Raw genomic sequence first — 14,703 nt, forward strand, 5'->3', positions numbered from 1 at the left:
GGAAAAGGTTTTATAAAACGATGTAAGTAAGAAAACTGTGATATGGTGAAGTGAGAAAAGACTGAAAACAACAGAAAAATTGTATGCCAACGCTTCCTTGATATTATTCAAGATATCGGGAATTGCATATCGGCATATGGAGATACCCACAAAAAGTGCTTTTAATCTCCAAAGGAAAAGTAAAATGTTTTTAAGCTGGCCAAAATTATACTTGAAACACATTATTATTATCTTTATCCTCAATTTGGTCTGCAGCGGTAATCGTAAACAATATCATTCAGAATAGCATATGTGAAAAATTTGATACGGGCGATGAAAGTAAATTTATATGAAAAGGATTCTGGAGGCAACAATAATATATGATTATTGAAAAATAATTTTCTTTAAAAGCCATGCGCCTCATTTCACCAATAAACAATAAAAAGTGGAAACTGAAGTATCCTTATAATTATTCTTAAAGCTCCATTTTTATATAAATTTAAATGATCATATAATGTAGTTATTATTAATATTATTTATCTTCTAAATGAACTCCTCAACAAAATGCACAAAATAAAATTAGAACCCTCCACATTACAAAGTCTTCATGGATTTATTGTCTCTTGCCAAATTTAGGCTGTTAATAAACTGTCTGAAAGCGGTATTCCGAAATACTTTCAGCTTATTAATAGAAAAATATGCAAATAAATGCGCAGTCGAGACAGGATTAAGTGACGATAGTCTTAATGACGAGTTATTATTCATAGATAAAATGATATTTTGAAGGGGTAGACATTTTTAAGTCATGCACACTTCCTTGTCTAATTTTTATTTAGAGTTATGTCGATGCAGGCTTCCTTGTCTAATTTTTATTTAGAATTATGTCAGTAAAAATTAGAAATATATACGAACTTGTTATAACTAATGCCATACGACAAACAAAACTTCTTTATTAGACCAGTTATCGCTATATAGGTCATAAGCTAGGTCTATCTCTCTGGTTTTTAAATTTTCAACAACTTCAGATAAATATCGACTCAAAAAGAAAAGAATTATTATGAAAAAAAGAATAACATAATTTGAACTCTAGTGTTATTTTTATCAAACGTTTCAGTGCCGTACGCGTTATGTTAAACTTAGTTTATTCCTGAGGTTTTAAAACCAGCACATAATACTGATTATCATTCGTTTTTTAATAAGAAGCCATACTAATATATAATATATAGCCATGTATAAGATTTCAAGTAGAAATCTTAAAACGAATGCTTATTTTAGGCTTAATTTTGATAATTCCCCGGAGAAAAAAATCGGCGAAATTAACAAAATGAAGTCATCAAACATTATCAGAATGAAGAACTCTCATTATTTAATTTTCTTTTCTTAAAAAAAAGAAAATTTTTTATACCAACTGAGCATTGAACTTTTGCAAATACCGATTTTGATTCACTTTTATGTCCTCATAACATTCACAGTCATCATCCTTCTTCCCTATCGATATTTGTATAAGTATTGAAAATACATTAATGGCTGTTTCGGAAGCGTTTATTTTGCTTAAGTATGCGACGTAAAATATTCTTATAATTTGTTATTATGAACCTGAATTAAAACTCGCTATTGATGCAGAGAGGGCAGTAGTTGTACTAGTGAAGTATGCAGGATGGCGACACGAAACGTATTTAACAGTAGAAACAGTGGTCTTTTATATCTGTGTGTGACTTTCGAGTGGAGTGAAAAGAATATACTTATTTAGGGTCTTGAACATGTAAGGCCTAAAAAACAGAGGGGGAGGGATGCTTTCGTATATTCGTTACACCTCGTATACACGTTACACTTGGGGAAAACCACGAAAACGCCCAGTATAATTACAGAAGAATAGTTTCTTAGCATTTGTCATTATGTCCAGTGAGCTGTATTTCTATTTTAGCAGGCCTTAGATCAACAAATATTACATATAATTAATAAAGTTTTGCAACAACTTTGGTAATAACAGCTTTCTGATTATTTTAATATTTCTGATGTACTGAGGTTATTCCACAGTTTTTTTTTTTGGGGGGGGGGACAATTTTGACAATTTTGACTTCCTTCGTTTTAAACTTCGAATAATTTTTTTATTACTCTGAAGACTGTTAAATGCTTAAGCTCAGCCTAACTTCAGTTTGCCTAATAATACTAACAGAAAAACGTCGAATAGCTTTCTCTTTTCCTATTTTGAAACTAAGAGTTAATTTGCGAATTTTTATCCGTGCATGTTTTCTTACAGCCTTAAATAAAAACGAAAGGTTGAAACGCAAATTATACTGCTAAAGCTTTTCAGAGTTGATTTTTTTTTAAATGCATCTTTTTGTTTGTATGCAAAATAATGTTATAAATTTGCTCATTGTATTTATTGCAAATGATTTTGATTGCTGTCTGAGAAATCTCTGAAGACTTTTATGGCAAGAAATTTCGACTTTAAGGCAAAATGTATAAATTTTTAAGCTTGCTATTTTATTTTTAAGAAAATTGTTTTATGTACTAGTTGTGAAAACTCTTAAATATATCGACCCCATACTAAAATACATAAATAAGGTACGGTAACGCCTGTAATTTTAGAAAACTTCTATTTGTTAATATTCCTTGCAATATTTTTGGCAAAAATTCCTCAACTGAACATTTTGCTTCAAAAATGTAAATTCAAAATGCTTTGGCTCAGGAAACAGATAATCAGTATTAAAATAGTGCAATAATTTTAAAAAATAATAGTTTCTTCGAATTTTGGCGTGATACGTTAAGGCAATGGTCTCGAATTTAAGATTTTATTTATTTAAAGTCTGAATTTATGTTATTTTCACTACGTTAAAAACTAGTGTGGTGTAAATTTATTCAATAATTTGAAGATACAGGCTTTATTAACTTTTATTCGCACTTTGTTAAAAATTAATAAGCAGCGTTATGAATTTTTGCATTAAAAAAATCACTTTTTTGGGAACACGTTTAAAAGCTGAACAGCTTTTTCTCACAGTTAAAATGAATAAGAAAAGAACCCGATTCGATGAGCATTTACAATCCGTGACGAAAATGGTTTTTATTAATTTATCTCTGAGATTACAAACTTTATCAGAATCAAAACGCTATGAAGTGTCAAGATGTAGTAAGAAATAAAAAAAGTTTATAATTATTGACATACAAACAAATGTATCCTTATTTATTCAGTGAAGAAAATTTTAATAAATAAAAGAAAGAGACTTGGTTGTCATTACTTATTCTCAAGTTTTGTCCTACTTGGTCTCAAGTTTTGTCTTTGAAACCTTCAAAGGTTTTCATAATTTGTTTAATTTTAGTTTAAATTAAATGAAGAAATTTAATGATTAACTGAACATGATAGAGTTATTTGAAAGAAATGTCAGTCTGAAAATTTAATACTTAGCCGTTAATATAGTTGAACTACAAAGTATAATCAATAAAAATGTCTTACAAATGCCAAACTTCAGGTTTCAGGTATAAAATAAACATACATTTTAGTTTTTTCCTTGTAATATTATTATTGTTGTTTATGTATGTTTAATAAATATTTAGTAAGCAAAATTTAAAATTTGTTTAAAAATATTTTATATTGTTTACAAAGTCTTCTATTTTGTAAAAAAAAAAAGAAAATTCTGGTCAGACAGCTGTTTTCAGACTGTGCATTCGGTCCTCTTGCAATTTAAGCTTGAAGGTCTTTGCTTTAAAGTATGACAATTTGTTTACTTTGAGATTGAAGCATATGTTCATTCAAAAGATCTTCCGCTTCCACCCCCCAAGTGCAATGCATTAATGTATAAGAAATCAGTTTGTTTTTCTCATAAACGTGAAATTCTTCACTTATTACATGTGCTACATAAAATAATAGAAATTGTAGTTTCGAAATATACAAATTGAAGCATGCTAAAGTAAAAACCAATTAAAAATAAAAAAATTTTAAAAAAGCAGAAAATTTTTGCTTTTTAATAAAAATCATACCCATTGTCACCCGAAGAAAATTAAGTTTTTATTCTATTTAAACAAAATTTTAAATTTTAAATTTCAAATTATAAATTTATATGTAAGTACATATAAATTGCAAATGTGGATTGTTTCAATTTATGTGTAATTACATATTTATATTATCGTAGATTTTATATTTGACAAAGCTAAGCTGATATAGCGAAAGCAGGATAATTAGAGAGAAATTCCAAAATACGTAATGTAGACTGTAGAGCATTAGAAACATTTTTGTTAATTATACTAATAGAATAAATATTCATGAAATAATTAGTTTTCAGAAAATGTAAATTTTTCGTTAGCGAATAACAATGAAAACATTCCACAGAAGCTAAATCATATGAGAGTGCATCTGCTATTAATAACTTTGTTACCATTGAAAAGTACGAAATGTTATTCAAAATTTAAATTTGCTTTTAGATAACTCACTTTGTGTCATTAATAAGCACTGCACTTTTATCATTCGGACGATAAATGAAATAGCTTTAGCCACGTGGATTGTTACTAGCTTCCTACTTTATCAAGACCTCTTCGTAAAGCAATATACACCTGAAACGTAGTTACGGAGTAAATATATTTAAGTTTACGTTAGTTTATGTTACGGAGTAAATACATTTAAGAAAATAATGGTAGTTTAGACTGCTTTTTCTAAACATATTCTATCCCAAATAACGTAATATTTACAAAAAACTGCAAAAGATTACTTAAGTGATGAACTTAGCTTTTAGTTTGAGTCCTCTATCTGCTATCACAGTTTTGATTAGTTTATAATCTAAAGATAAACACCGGTTTCAAATTAAGACAAAGGTTTACATTTCAATGATACTAGAACTATCACTTGGAACGGGAGAAATTAAAACTCCAGGCAGTTGCTAAGTGGGCAATGTTCACATTGTAATGCTACTGAACTATACTTCGAATGAGAGAAATTAAAACACCACGCACTTGCTAGGTGGACAGCAATATGGACACAGATAGTATCTACACAAAACGATATTCCAAACGTTAGCTGAAGTTTCTGTTTTGGGAAGAAGAATCAGTTTCAAGTAAAACGTCTGTTATGAAATGAAGTTTTCACCTCCTTTGAGTAACTTCATCTGTAAACGTATACAAAGGCAAAAATTTATTTGTAAAATGTGAGCGCTGATACATATAAATATGTATCGTATTTTTATAGAAGTTAATATATTATTATTTGGATTTCATGCATTTTTTCTTATTATTTGTTGTATTATTTGATGTTATACTCGAACGATTAATACAGCTTATTTACAAGGACTTTGTGAATTTAGTTGCATTTTTAAATGTTTCTTTACTTTAAAAAAAAAACTGTATCCTTTAACCCTTTTTTCTGCTAAAAAAAGGCCTGGATTGAAAAGATTCCAGTTTCATTATTACAGTTACTTTAGCTGTCGTAAAAAGAAGTTGATTTTTCCGCTTCCATAACTCTCAGTTTTAGTAATCTTCTATTTTAATAATCATCAATTTAAAAACAATAATTGCAGCAAAAAGGAATTTTAATATGTTTGTACTTAGGTATGCATATAGTTTTCTTTCTATCATTTAAATTAAATAAAAGCTTAAAGCAATTTTTTAAGCAAAATGTATTCAATTATAGCAATGTTATCAGAAATGAAATGCGTAAAAATAGTCATTTCTATTATTTCACATCAAGAACTTTTATTTTTTATGAAAGCTGACCTGATCACAAGTTGCCTAAAAGATTTATGAGAAATTTCTTTGACCACTTTGTTTCGGACGAATAAAATTTTGTAGTGAGATAAAGCTTTACCATTATTTTCATTACTTAAAGCGCAATAGAACTTTACAAAAAGGATAGGAAAAGATAATAAACCAGTAAATAAAGACTTGATAAAGCAGTAATAAAGCAGTAAGTGTAGATAACTGCGTAAACTTTTTTTTTTTTTTTTTTTTTGTTATTTTAGTGAAGTTGTCTTCGGAATATTTTCATGAAATAAAAGATTTTGCCACTTTGATTCAGAAAAGTTTTACCATTTGGTTAAAATATCTAAGTGCAGAGTTATTTTACAAGTGTAAACAGATGCATTAGAATAAAGCGAGGAATCTGTTTTTAGAAATTTTGAAGTGGCTTCCTGTACATCTTAATAACAATAAGAGAAATAGTGAGAACATCTAAGTATTGTATCAACTTGTTACTACTGATTCGTAAGTATCAACGTAATTCGTAAGCTTTTGGTTCTGAAACAGTTCACCCAGTGCTAATTTGCTTTAGTATAATCAAAACTTCTTGTAGATAAAAGTTTATCAAAAGAACATCTAAGTATTGTACCACCTTGTTACTACTGATTCGTAAGTATCAACGTAATTCGTAAGTTTTTGGTTCTGAAACAGTTCACCCAGTACTACATTTGCTTTAATCAAAACTTCTTGTAGATAAAAGTTTATCAAAAGAACATCTAAGTATTGTACCAACTTGTTGCTACTGATACATTAAAGAAAAGGGCAAAGTTAGAGGGGTCTCTTGAATTTTGTTTCAAACAGAGGACGAAAAAACATTTACCTAAATGAATTACAATGGCTCTTCAGAATCTTTCATTTTGAAAAGCATGCTCAATACGCCTGAGGATTTCAGTTGTATATTTAGATTTGGCTAATAAATACAAGTCCCAGACCATAACTTTGCAAGACTATTTAAACTGTAATTAAAAGATTTAACTAAGGGATGTAAATATTGAGTTTTTTACTGACTTTTAAATAGACCCTTTCATCAAAACAGTCGTCGATTTTTCTATAGAGCATTATGTAGAAGTTTTCATATAGGAAACCTTAACCTTCAGATCTGAACACAAACCATAGATTATGGTGTTGGTGTTGGTGTATTTAATTATGGCAAAGCACACGAGGGCTATCTGCCTAAAGGGAGCGATGCCTTTCGTGGAGGACTTTCTAAGGGAAACTGGCTCGTATATACGTTACACATGGGGAAAACCACGAAAACGCCCATGCAGCCAGCCCGTTCGCGGGATTCGAACCTCAGACCGAACTACCAGTGTTCAGCGTCTTTACCGCTCGGCCGCTGGTGGGCCCCATAGATTATGAAAATGTCTCTAGATGCACAATCGTCACAAACTAATGTATTAAATTCACTGAACAGGCTGTGATAAGTAATATTTCATCGCGATATAGTAACTGAATTGTAATTATAGGCGAAAACATTTCGGTCGAAATCTTTTAGCAAAAAAGAAATTTATAGTACAACTGATAGAAGCAAACCTGTAAGTGACGTAAAGCTTCTTTCAAGTTTTTTAAAAATTGCGTTTTCAGATTTGGGATCAAAATGTGTTCATAATATATCTAACCTGTTATATTTCATGTCGATATCGTACTTGAAACACATATTTGACGTGCTTAAGGAGCGGCTGTCAAAATTTAAAAGGCTGTTGAACTGGAAACTTTAGGCTCATTTTTACTGTTCTCGTTGTTTTAACTATTGAAATTATTAGGATTTAGAAAATAATTTGTGAATACTTTGAAATCCTTTTGTTTGTTGTTAACGTTTTTAGTAGAAAATATAACTTTAAAAATTTGCTTAAAATTCTTGTATTAAATTATTAAAAATTGGTTATAAAATATTTCTATTTTGAAGTATTACAAAATATGCAAGGAAAAAGTCCTATAAGTTAAATAAAATATCAAAACTAAAACAGATTTTATTTAGAATTTAATATAATATAAATTTCATTTAATTCACTAATTAATAAAAATGTCAGACATTTGGTGCCTGCAATAAATATAGTTAGTATAACTTTATTCCTTCTTTTCCCTTGTTTTTCCTTGTTAACTTCCAAAGTAATTTTAATGCATATAAAAAATTAAAGAGTTATACTAAAGGCGAATTAAAATCGTCTCTAAAAGCTCTCTAAATAAAGAATGCTGTATTTTAATTTTTCTCTTATAATTTCGGCCAAATATTTAGAAAATTCTTTTGGAAGAAAGACAAAATGTGATTATTGCCTGCATTTAGGGATAAAATTTTCAGTCTTTAGTAATGAGTGAAATGTTAAAAATTTTAACGAGACTCTTGTAAATTCTGAGAGTTCAGAAAAGTAATACTCGATATAACTATTTCAAGAAAAATACTTTAAATAATTTCTCTTTTGTTAATTAAATGAATTAAACAGTTTATATAACCGTATTTTTTCAGTTTATATAACCGTATTTTTTATAAACTAGTCATCAAAAATGACGGATGAATGCATTTTCTTTAACAGTAATACCTAAGCTAAATTTTAATAATTTATTTATATTTATTTATTTATTTATTCTATTTCTGAGTTTTAATTGATATACGCCTCATTACACAAATATAAATTTATTTAGTATGTATTTTTAAAGGCTAGGTTAAATTTTCATTAAAAAAATAATAATAATAATAATTACGATTTGAAATTGGCCCCCAATTTAGCGAGTTTAACGATGAGCTAAAAGAAAGTATTTTTAGATATTCAATTCAATTTTGCATTAAAAAAATGAAGTTTTGCCTGCTTAGAATAATAAATACCTTTTTAATTTATATAAAAGCCGTAACGAGTAATTACTGTTTAATAGTCCTAGGTAATAAAAATCGTTTTTCTAAGATTTATTTCATGTAATACGCATTTTAAAGGTATTTTTGTATGGAAGACCTTCACTGATGAAACTATTGCTACCAAGCTACATCTAAAAATTGTGGCAAGAATTTTTAATTGATTTTATACGCTTTCAAGAGCAGAATTACATTATTCTTTTTGGTAACATAGCACAATATTATTTTTAATCAGACATGCAGCATAGCAGAAGATGAAAGTTTTTCAAAATATTTCTATGCTACTTAAAATTAAACAAAATTTGAAGAGATTATCAATTTGTAGCAAAAACGCTAGACAATGATAATTTAAATTGTACTTTGTTGCTCAGTGGGTTTTTGGTAACTTTCTCTCAATATTTATAAAATTAAAAGACTTATTCAAAATTCAACTTTCTTGTTAAATAAAAGTGTAATGCTTATTCAAATTTCTCCATAATTTAAAGTTATTCATGGTTTAAAAGGGATCAAGTGTCGTTTGCAGTGAGAATTATCAAGTTAGCAGTTCTAGTTATCAAATTACGCGTGAGGATTACACAGTTCAGTGATTTGATTTATAAAAAGCTTTAACTTTCAGTCAATACTTTTAGAGACTTTTCTCTTTTAAAATATTTTAGCTTCAGTAAATTAGTATTTCTGCATTGTTATTTAAATACTGTATATTTTTAATTCAGTCATACCTTTATTCCCAAGGTCTTTCTGGTTTCCAGGCAGGTGCTATGAAACTTCCGTGGAGTACTTTAAATATCCACATAAAAGAAGGTATCACAAACTTGATTTCAGACACTTCATTCCTTCAGCTTAATAAAAGAATTCTGCACAGTCTTCCAGACTCAAGATCGAAATATTTCACAAGTATGTTATGTGATTGATTTTAAAGAAGTTCTGATTGTATTTCAGGAATCCTTATATTTGTACAGATGATAACAAATTATAAAATCTGCATATATTCATACCACTTAGTAAGTGCTATGTAATAAAATAATTACAGTCGCCATAATAATATCCGTGAGAATAATCCTTTTTCATCCAGCTCGTCACTGTATTTAACTGAAAGTTTAAGAAGAACATATCCAGAATCAAAGGCACAATAAAGAAATATTTTCTTCAGTACTTTAATCAAAGGACAAAAGAAAAGCTTCTTTTTTTATAAGCATTTTTCTTACAAGCATAAATTTAAAATTAATGTTTTGATTCATTGCACGTTTTAAGCAGAACAAATTTTAATGAAACACCTACTATAAAAATTCAAAGTAAATATATTTACTTGAGATATTCAGCCGAGAAAAGAAATCAGTCTAAATTTTTTTGAATAGCTGGCTATGGAATACCTTTTGTCTTCGAGTATCTTGCTATTAAGTTTTATAAAGCATAAATTTTAAAAACGTTTCTCTTTATCCAGTTGCGAAAAGTATCAAAGGTGATGTAAATAAAAAGTTTAAAACACCACTTCCGGATGTAGTTAGCCTTAATTACTTTTATATATATTTTGTTAAGGTGAGGGGTTGGGGACGGATTTGGTTAAAGGACAGTATTCCATTCAAGACTGCTACGAGGTCGGAAGACTACGAATCTCAAAGTTGTTCAATGCAGAAGTCGCTTGATCTCATAATCGTGTTGTTCGTACCATCTTTTCACCAACATTGGTCGGTGACCGACCCAGCGGCGGTCGAATGCGCGTGCAGTTGGCCCACTCACCCCCTCTTCCAACCCCCAGCGCCCTCCTCCTCAAACAGTGGCGAGCACACACACACACTGGCGAGGAAAAGCATCTTCTGATCGATAAGCAACTTGTGCCATGATGGTATACACCATCCCTCCTCTGCTACCAGAACGGTATCCTACCTGGAGAAGCTGAATAGTAGAATTACTCACCTGGGGGGCTGGGCGTCATGGACGTAGTCTCCTTGAGGAGGTTGTGGCGGTTTCAGCCGGGACTGCATGCGGCGTGCCCCGAACGAAGAGGGGGCCCTTTGCCCTTCATCCTTCTTCCTCCTGGGCCGAGTTGTTCTCGGAGAGAGAGAGGGTTGCCCTGCCGTCCGGAGGAGGAGGATGTGAGGTGTGTTCTGCACATGCTCCTGGAGGCGCCGCAGCCGCTCATTCATTCTGACGCCATTCAGCGCACTCGCCACGTCTTTTTCTCGGGGGTCGCCTTTCTTCCCCCACCGTGAACTCGTCCCCTTTGGCTCGACTTCTTAACCTTTATTACTTTGTGGTCACATTTACCCAGCGAGAACCATCGTCTGAGTCTTCCTTCTTTCCGTCGATTTCATTTTCATCAATGCTCTCAGATACTATTCAACTAGTGTTGTTATTACCTTCGATAACGGGCACAGATCTATTGATCGACTTTCGGCTATATAGTTCGCTCCACTACCGAGGAAAATATTTCAATATTTTTCTGATTCATTTGATATTTACGTTATATATGTACTTCTTATTTTTATCAGTTTTCCCTTTTAAATTCTGTTTACTTCTTTATTCATTTCTTACGTACAACTTCAGTTTTTTAAACTCTGCATCATATAAAGTATTCATTTCATCATAGTTCTCAAACTCATAAAAATGCCATTTCTCTACGCTTAATTCATGCATAACATTCATTCGCTTAATTTTGTACTCGGTACGTATTAATAATATTTGTCAATATTTAATTCATATATTCAGTTTCTTTCTTTAGTAATTTAGTTACTTAGCGATTTAAAATAGAAGTCTGTAATTTGTTTCCTTAAAATATTCTCTTTTAAACTGTCTTTCAATCAAAAATTTAAAATTCTTTTTAGTTTATTTTAAATTTTAGAAATTTTAGAATTGTAATTTATTTCAAGTATCTGTGGGAATTACGTAAATATAAAAATATGAGCTTATATAACTGTTTAACTGTTAAGCATTTCATTCTAAAATTTTATTTAAATTTCTTTAAATTTTAATATAAATTTTCGAAATTGCGAATGAAATGCTCAGCATTTAAATAATCCCACGAACTAATTTTATTGTATTCTGCTAATTTTCTCGCATGTTTACTGTATTACCTAATGGTTAATGTCTATACTAAATGCATAACTTAAACCAAATTTCGAAATATTAAAATAAATTACCAAAATAAATTTTTATTTAACTGTCTTAATATAGGTTAAAAGTTTAATTTTCTTTATGTGCATAATTTTAAGCCATTTCTTTCTCATCTAATGTTTTTTAGTTGCTTGTATTAATAATTTGAAATTCGTTGCTAAGGAGTCTCATAATATTTACTTTAAAATTCTTTGTTTATTTTATAATTAAAGGGTTTATAAATTCAAATTAGTTTATTATTTTAGTTTGTCATTTAATTAATTTAAATTAGCATTAAATTTCTGATTCTTTTTCCTACAAAATAAAATTTTAGTACATAGCAATTTTTAATAAGATCTTTTTTTTTTTTTTTTTTTGATTCCTTCATTTTCTCGTTTTTTCAAAATTTATTACTTATTTCTAGCACTATTTAATTTAGTAATATTTTAGTTTATCATTGTTAAACATATAATCTGAAGTCTTCAAATGTGTTATTTTATTAGTTAATATAATAAACGAATTTTTCTAATGTCCTTCAAAACAGTTAATTCACAACTTTACTGCAATGACAGTAACAAACTGCTTGCAGAGCGGGCAGATTTTTGCTGAAGCTAAATTCATGGTTAGACAACTTGATGATTTGGCTTGACAACTTGACAACTTGATGAGCTTTTTTTGATATTTCGTCTTATACAAAAAAATATTTCACAAGCAAGATTTCATAATAAACGATATCAAAACGCCCAGGTGTTCAAAAACTGTTGCATTTTTAGATATTCGTCCGCCGCCTGTATTATCTGCAAAACATTTTCGTTTCAATTAACTGACTGACCAAACTTCTGCCATACTACAGCAATAATAACAATTTATGATTATCATAGCTTTCAAAGTATCTTTCTTTAGCTGAATTTGTTTCAGGGGTAAAAGGTTAGCTTCTGCTGGATCGCTTGTTTTTTTAGTGTACAGACATTTAATTATGTTTTTCAATTTTCAGATTTAAAATAAACATAATTAATCTAAAAATAAGAAAAAAAACTCACCTCACTTTGCTTCAGTTTCAGTTTTATTTCAGGAGAACTATTGAATTCTCTGCCTTTAAAATAGTAAAAAGCCATTTAAATGTAGTATAGCGTCTAACAATTACTTATATTCGTCAGAATAGGCATCACTTGTGCGTGTGTGAGAGAGAGAGAATATTATTAACCCTTCATCTATATCCTTCCATGTTATCATATATTTCAAAGAGAATCGTTTAAAATTTTACATCTGATTGCACTGCTTTTTTTACTGATTATTTTTTTCAAATATGACTCGTATTTGGAACAGAAACCCAAAAATTCTTTCATAAACAACTCCACTCAAGTTAACCAAAAACTTGTTGTGGAACGTGGAACGCATAATTATTTGATACTGAACTTATTTGTAATCTGATCCAACAAAATATTTCTATGCTTACACAGACGGAAACTAATAAAATTTTTATGTATTTTCCAAATTATTTATAGAATTCATAAAATAGACGAAAGCAGGAGATTTGAATAAAATCTGAAACTCTTCCATGCTCTACGGAATGTATGGTCATCTTTATAAGATAGTCAAAGAATGCTGGGAGCTATAATATCCTTAAGTTTTTATCATGAGTAGATAAAACAAAACTTTTCTTTACACTTTAATGATGCATAAGTTAATGCAAAACTTCCTGTACATAAACGCTAGAGTTCTTTAAACGTTTTTGACTAATTGGAGCCCTAAAAGCACAATTTCCTTTTGTGGAATTCTTAAAGCTTTATTCTATTTGAAACCCCTAAAACTGTACTTTCTGCTTTTGTGTATATGTGGGTTATTTCTTACAAGTCATATAAAACTATCTATGCCCTCTGTATGGAAAATCAAATGAAAACCATTATTTCATTACAATTTTATTCATAAAAGCAGATTTTACTCCTATTTTAGGTAGCAACAGCAAGAGAAATAAAAATGTTATTTAATTAATTAGTCTAGATGTCTAGTTTTGTGGCTCTGTGGTATTCTAAAATTCTTTCACATTTTGATTTTGAATGCAGAAACCATGGTGCAGTTGCTTGGATTTCCAAGGTTCCGTAGAGCATTATTTTGAAGAATACTGCTTTATATGTAAAAATGAAAAAAAAATTATATTCATAATTAATATCCCTTGGTATTAATTAGACATTTAATAACTAGTGGTACTTTTCTCCACATAAAGCTATAAGGTATTTCTCCCGCCTTACTAGCGTCCCTTCGTGGTGTAGTGGTTCTGCACGCTGGACCGGTATTCCAGAGCTCCGTGGTTCGATTCTCGGCGAAAGCGTTTACTAATTTTTATCGTGCTTGCTTCCAAAAAAATTCTAATATCTCTACAAAGCTATTAATCGCCAAATAAGATACTTTTATTTTATAGTTGCTTTCTAAATTTTAAGGCACATTTTAGGAAAATGTTTGATTTCGATCAAAGATATGCGTTGAAATATGATGTAAATACAATGTAAATCGGTAAATTTATCTCCTGATATCACCACAAGTATTGCGCGTAAAAGTACAGAACTTTTTTGTAATTATTAAAATATCATAAATATTTTTCGTAAATGGAAAACTTTGCTGTACATGGATCATACAAAAAAATTCAAAGTTTATGTCTTCTAAATTATTCTACTTTGAGTTCTGAGACTGTTATAAAATTCGCTACAATTAAGAAAGAAATTTTATAATTGTAAATGCATGCCTTGTATCAATAGTTTCGGAAATCGTGGTCGTCGCCGTCTTTCATGAACTCCTGTATATAAACTGTATGATATGAAATCTCATAAATATAAATATTATGTATATAAATAATTAGTGAGTATAAATAGAAAAAATATATTCTTTCGTGTAAGTATTTAAATCAACTCTTTATAGTATTAAAAAAGACATCCAAAAATGCATTGTTAAAATGAATTTGTCAAAGCTATACTACAGCTATAACGTAATTTAATATAATTAAACGTAAAGAAAGATTTAGAAAACGGGACATGTGCTCGGGAAAAGTGTTTTGATTGGAATTTCTTTTAACT

The 14,703-nt window shown here is 29.6% G+C and overlaps 2 protein-coding genes across 5 annotated transcripts in view; one reads left to right on the forward strand and one right to left on the reverse strand.

Annotated features, from left to right (window-relative positions):
- Ih (hyperpolarization activated cyclic nucleotide gated potassium channel Ih) overlaps nt 1–10,653 on the reverse strand; it is a 274,094-nt gene extending 263,441 nt beyond the window's left edge. For both annotated transcript variants that reach the window (XM_085822572.1, XM_085822571.1), the window contains exon 1: nt 10,460–10,653. In XM_085822572.1, the coding sequence (XP_085678698.1) occupies nt 10,460–10,527 (68 nt within the window). In that variant the 5' untranslated portion in view covers nt 10,528–10,653. The remainder of the gene's footprint in view (nt 1–10,459) is intronic.
- The window catches only part of LOC118200183 (unconventional myosin-Ie-like), a 297,322-nt gene that overhangs the window by 56,611 nt on the left and 226,008 nt on the right, over nt 1–14,703 (forward strand). The window contains exon 2 of one of the 3 annotated variants that reach the window (XM_085822569.1): nt 9,295–9,439. The exons of 1 other annotated variant lie outside the window; for it this stretch is intronic. The gene's annotated coding sequence lies outside the window, so the exon portion shown is untranslated. Of the gene's footprint in view, nt 1–9,277; nt 9,440–14,703 lie in introns of all 3 variants that reach the window. One more of the 3 variants, XM_085822568.1, reaches the window with a different exon arrangement.

This window comes from Stegodyphus dumicola, chromosome 8 (assembly GCF_044657685.1).
Source record: "Stegodyphus dumicola isolate Sdum_Otavi_A_Nest chromosome 8, ASM4465768v1".
NCBI classification, from domain to species: Eukaryota; Metazoa; Arthropoda; class Arachnida; order Araneae; family Eresidae; genus Stegodyphus; species Stegodyphus dumicola.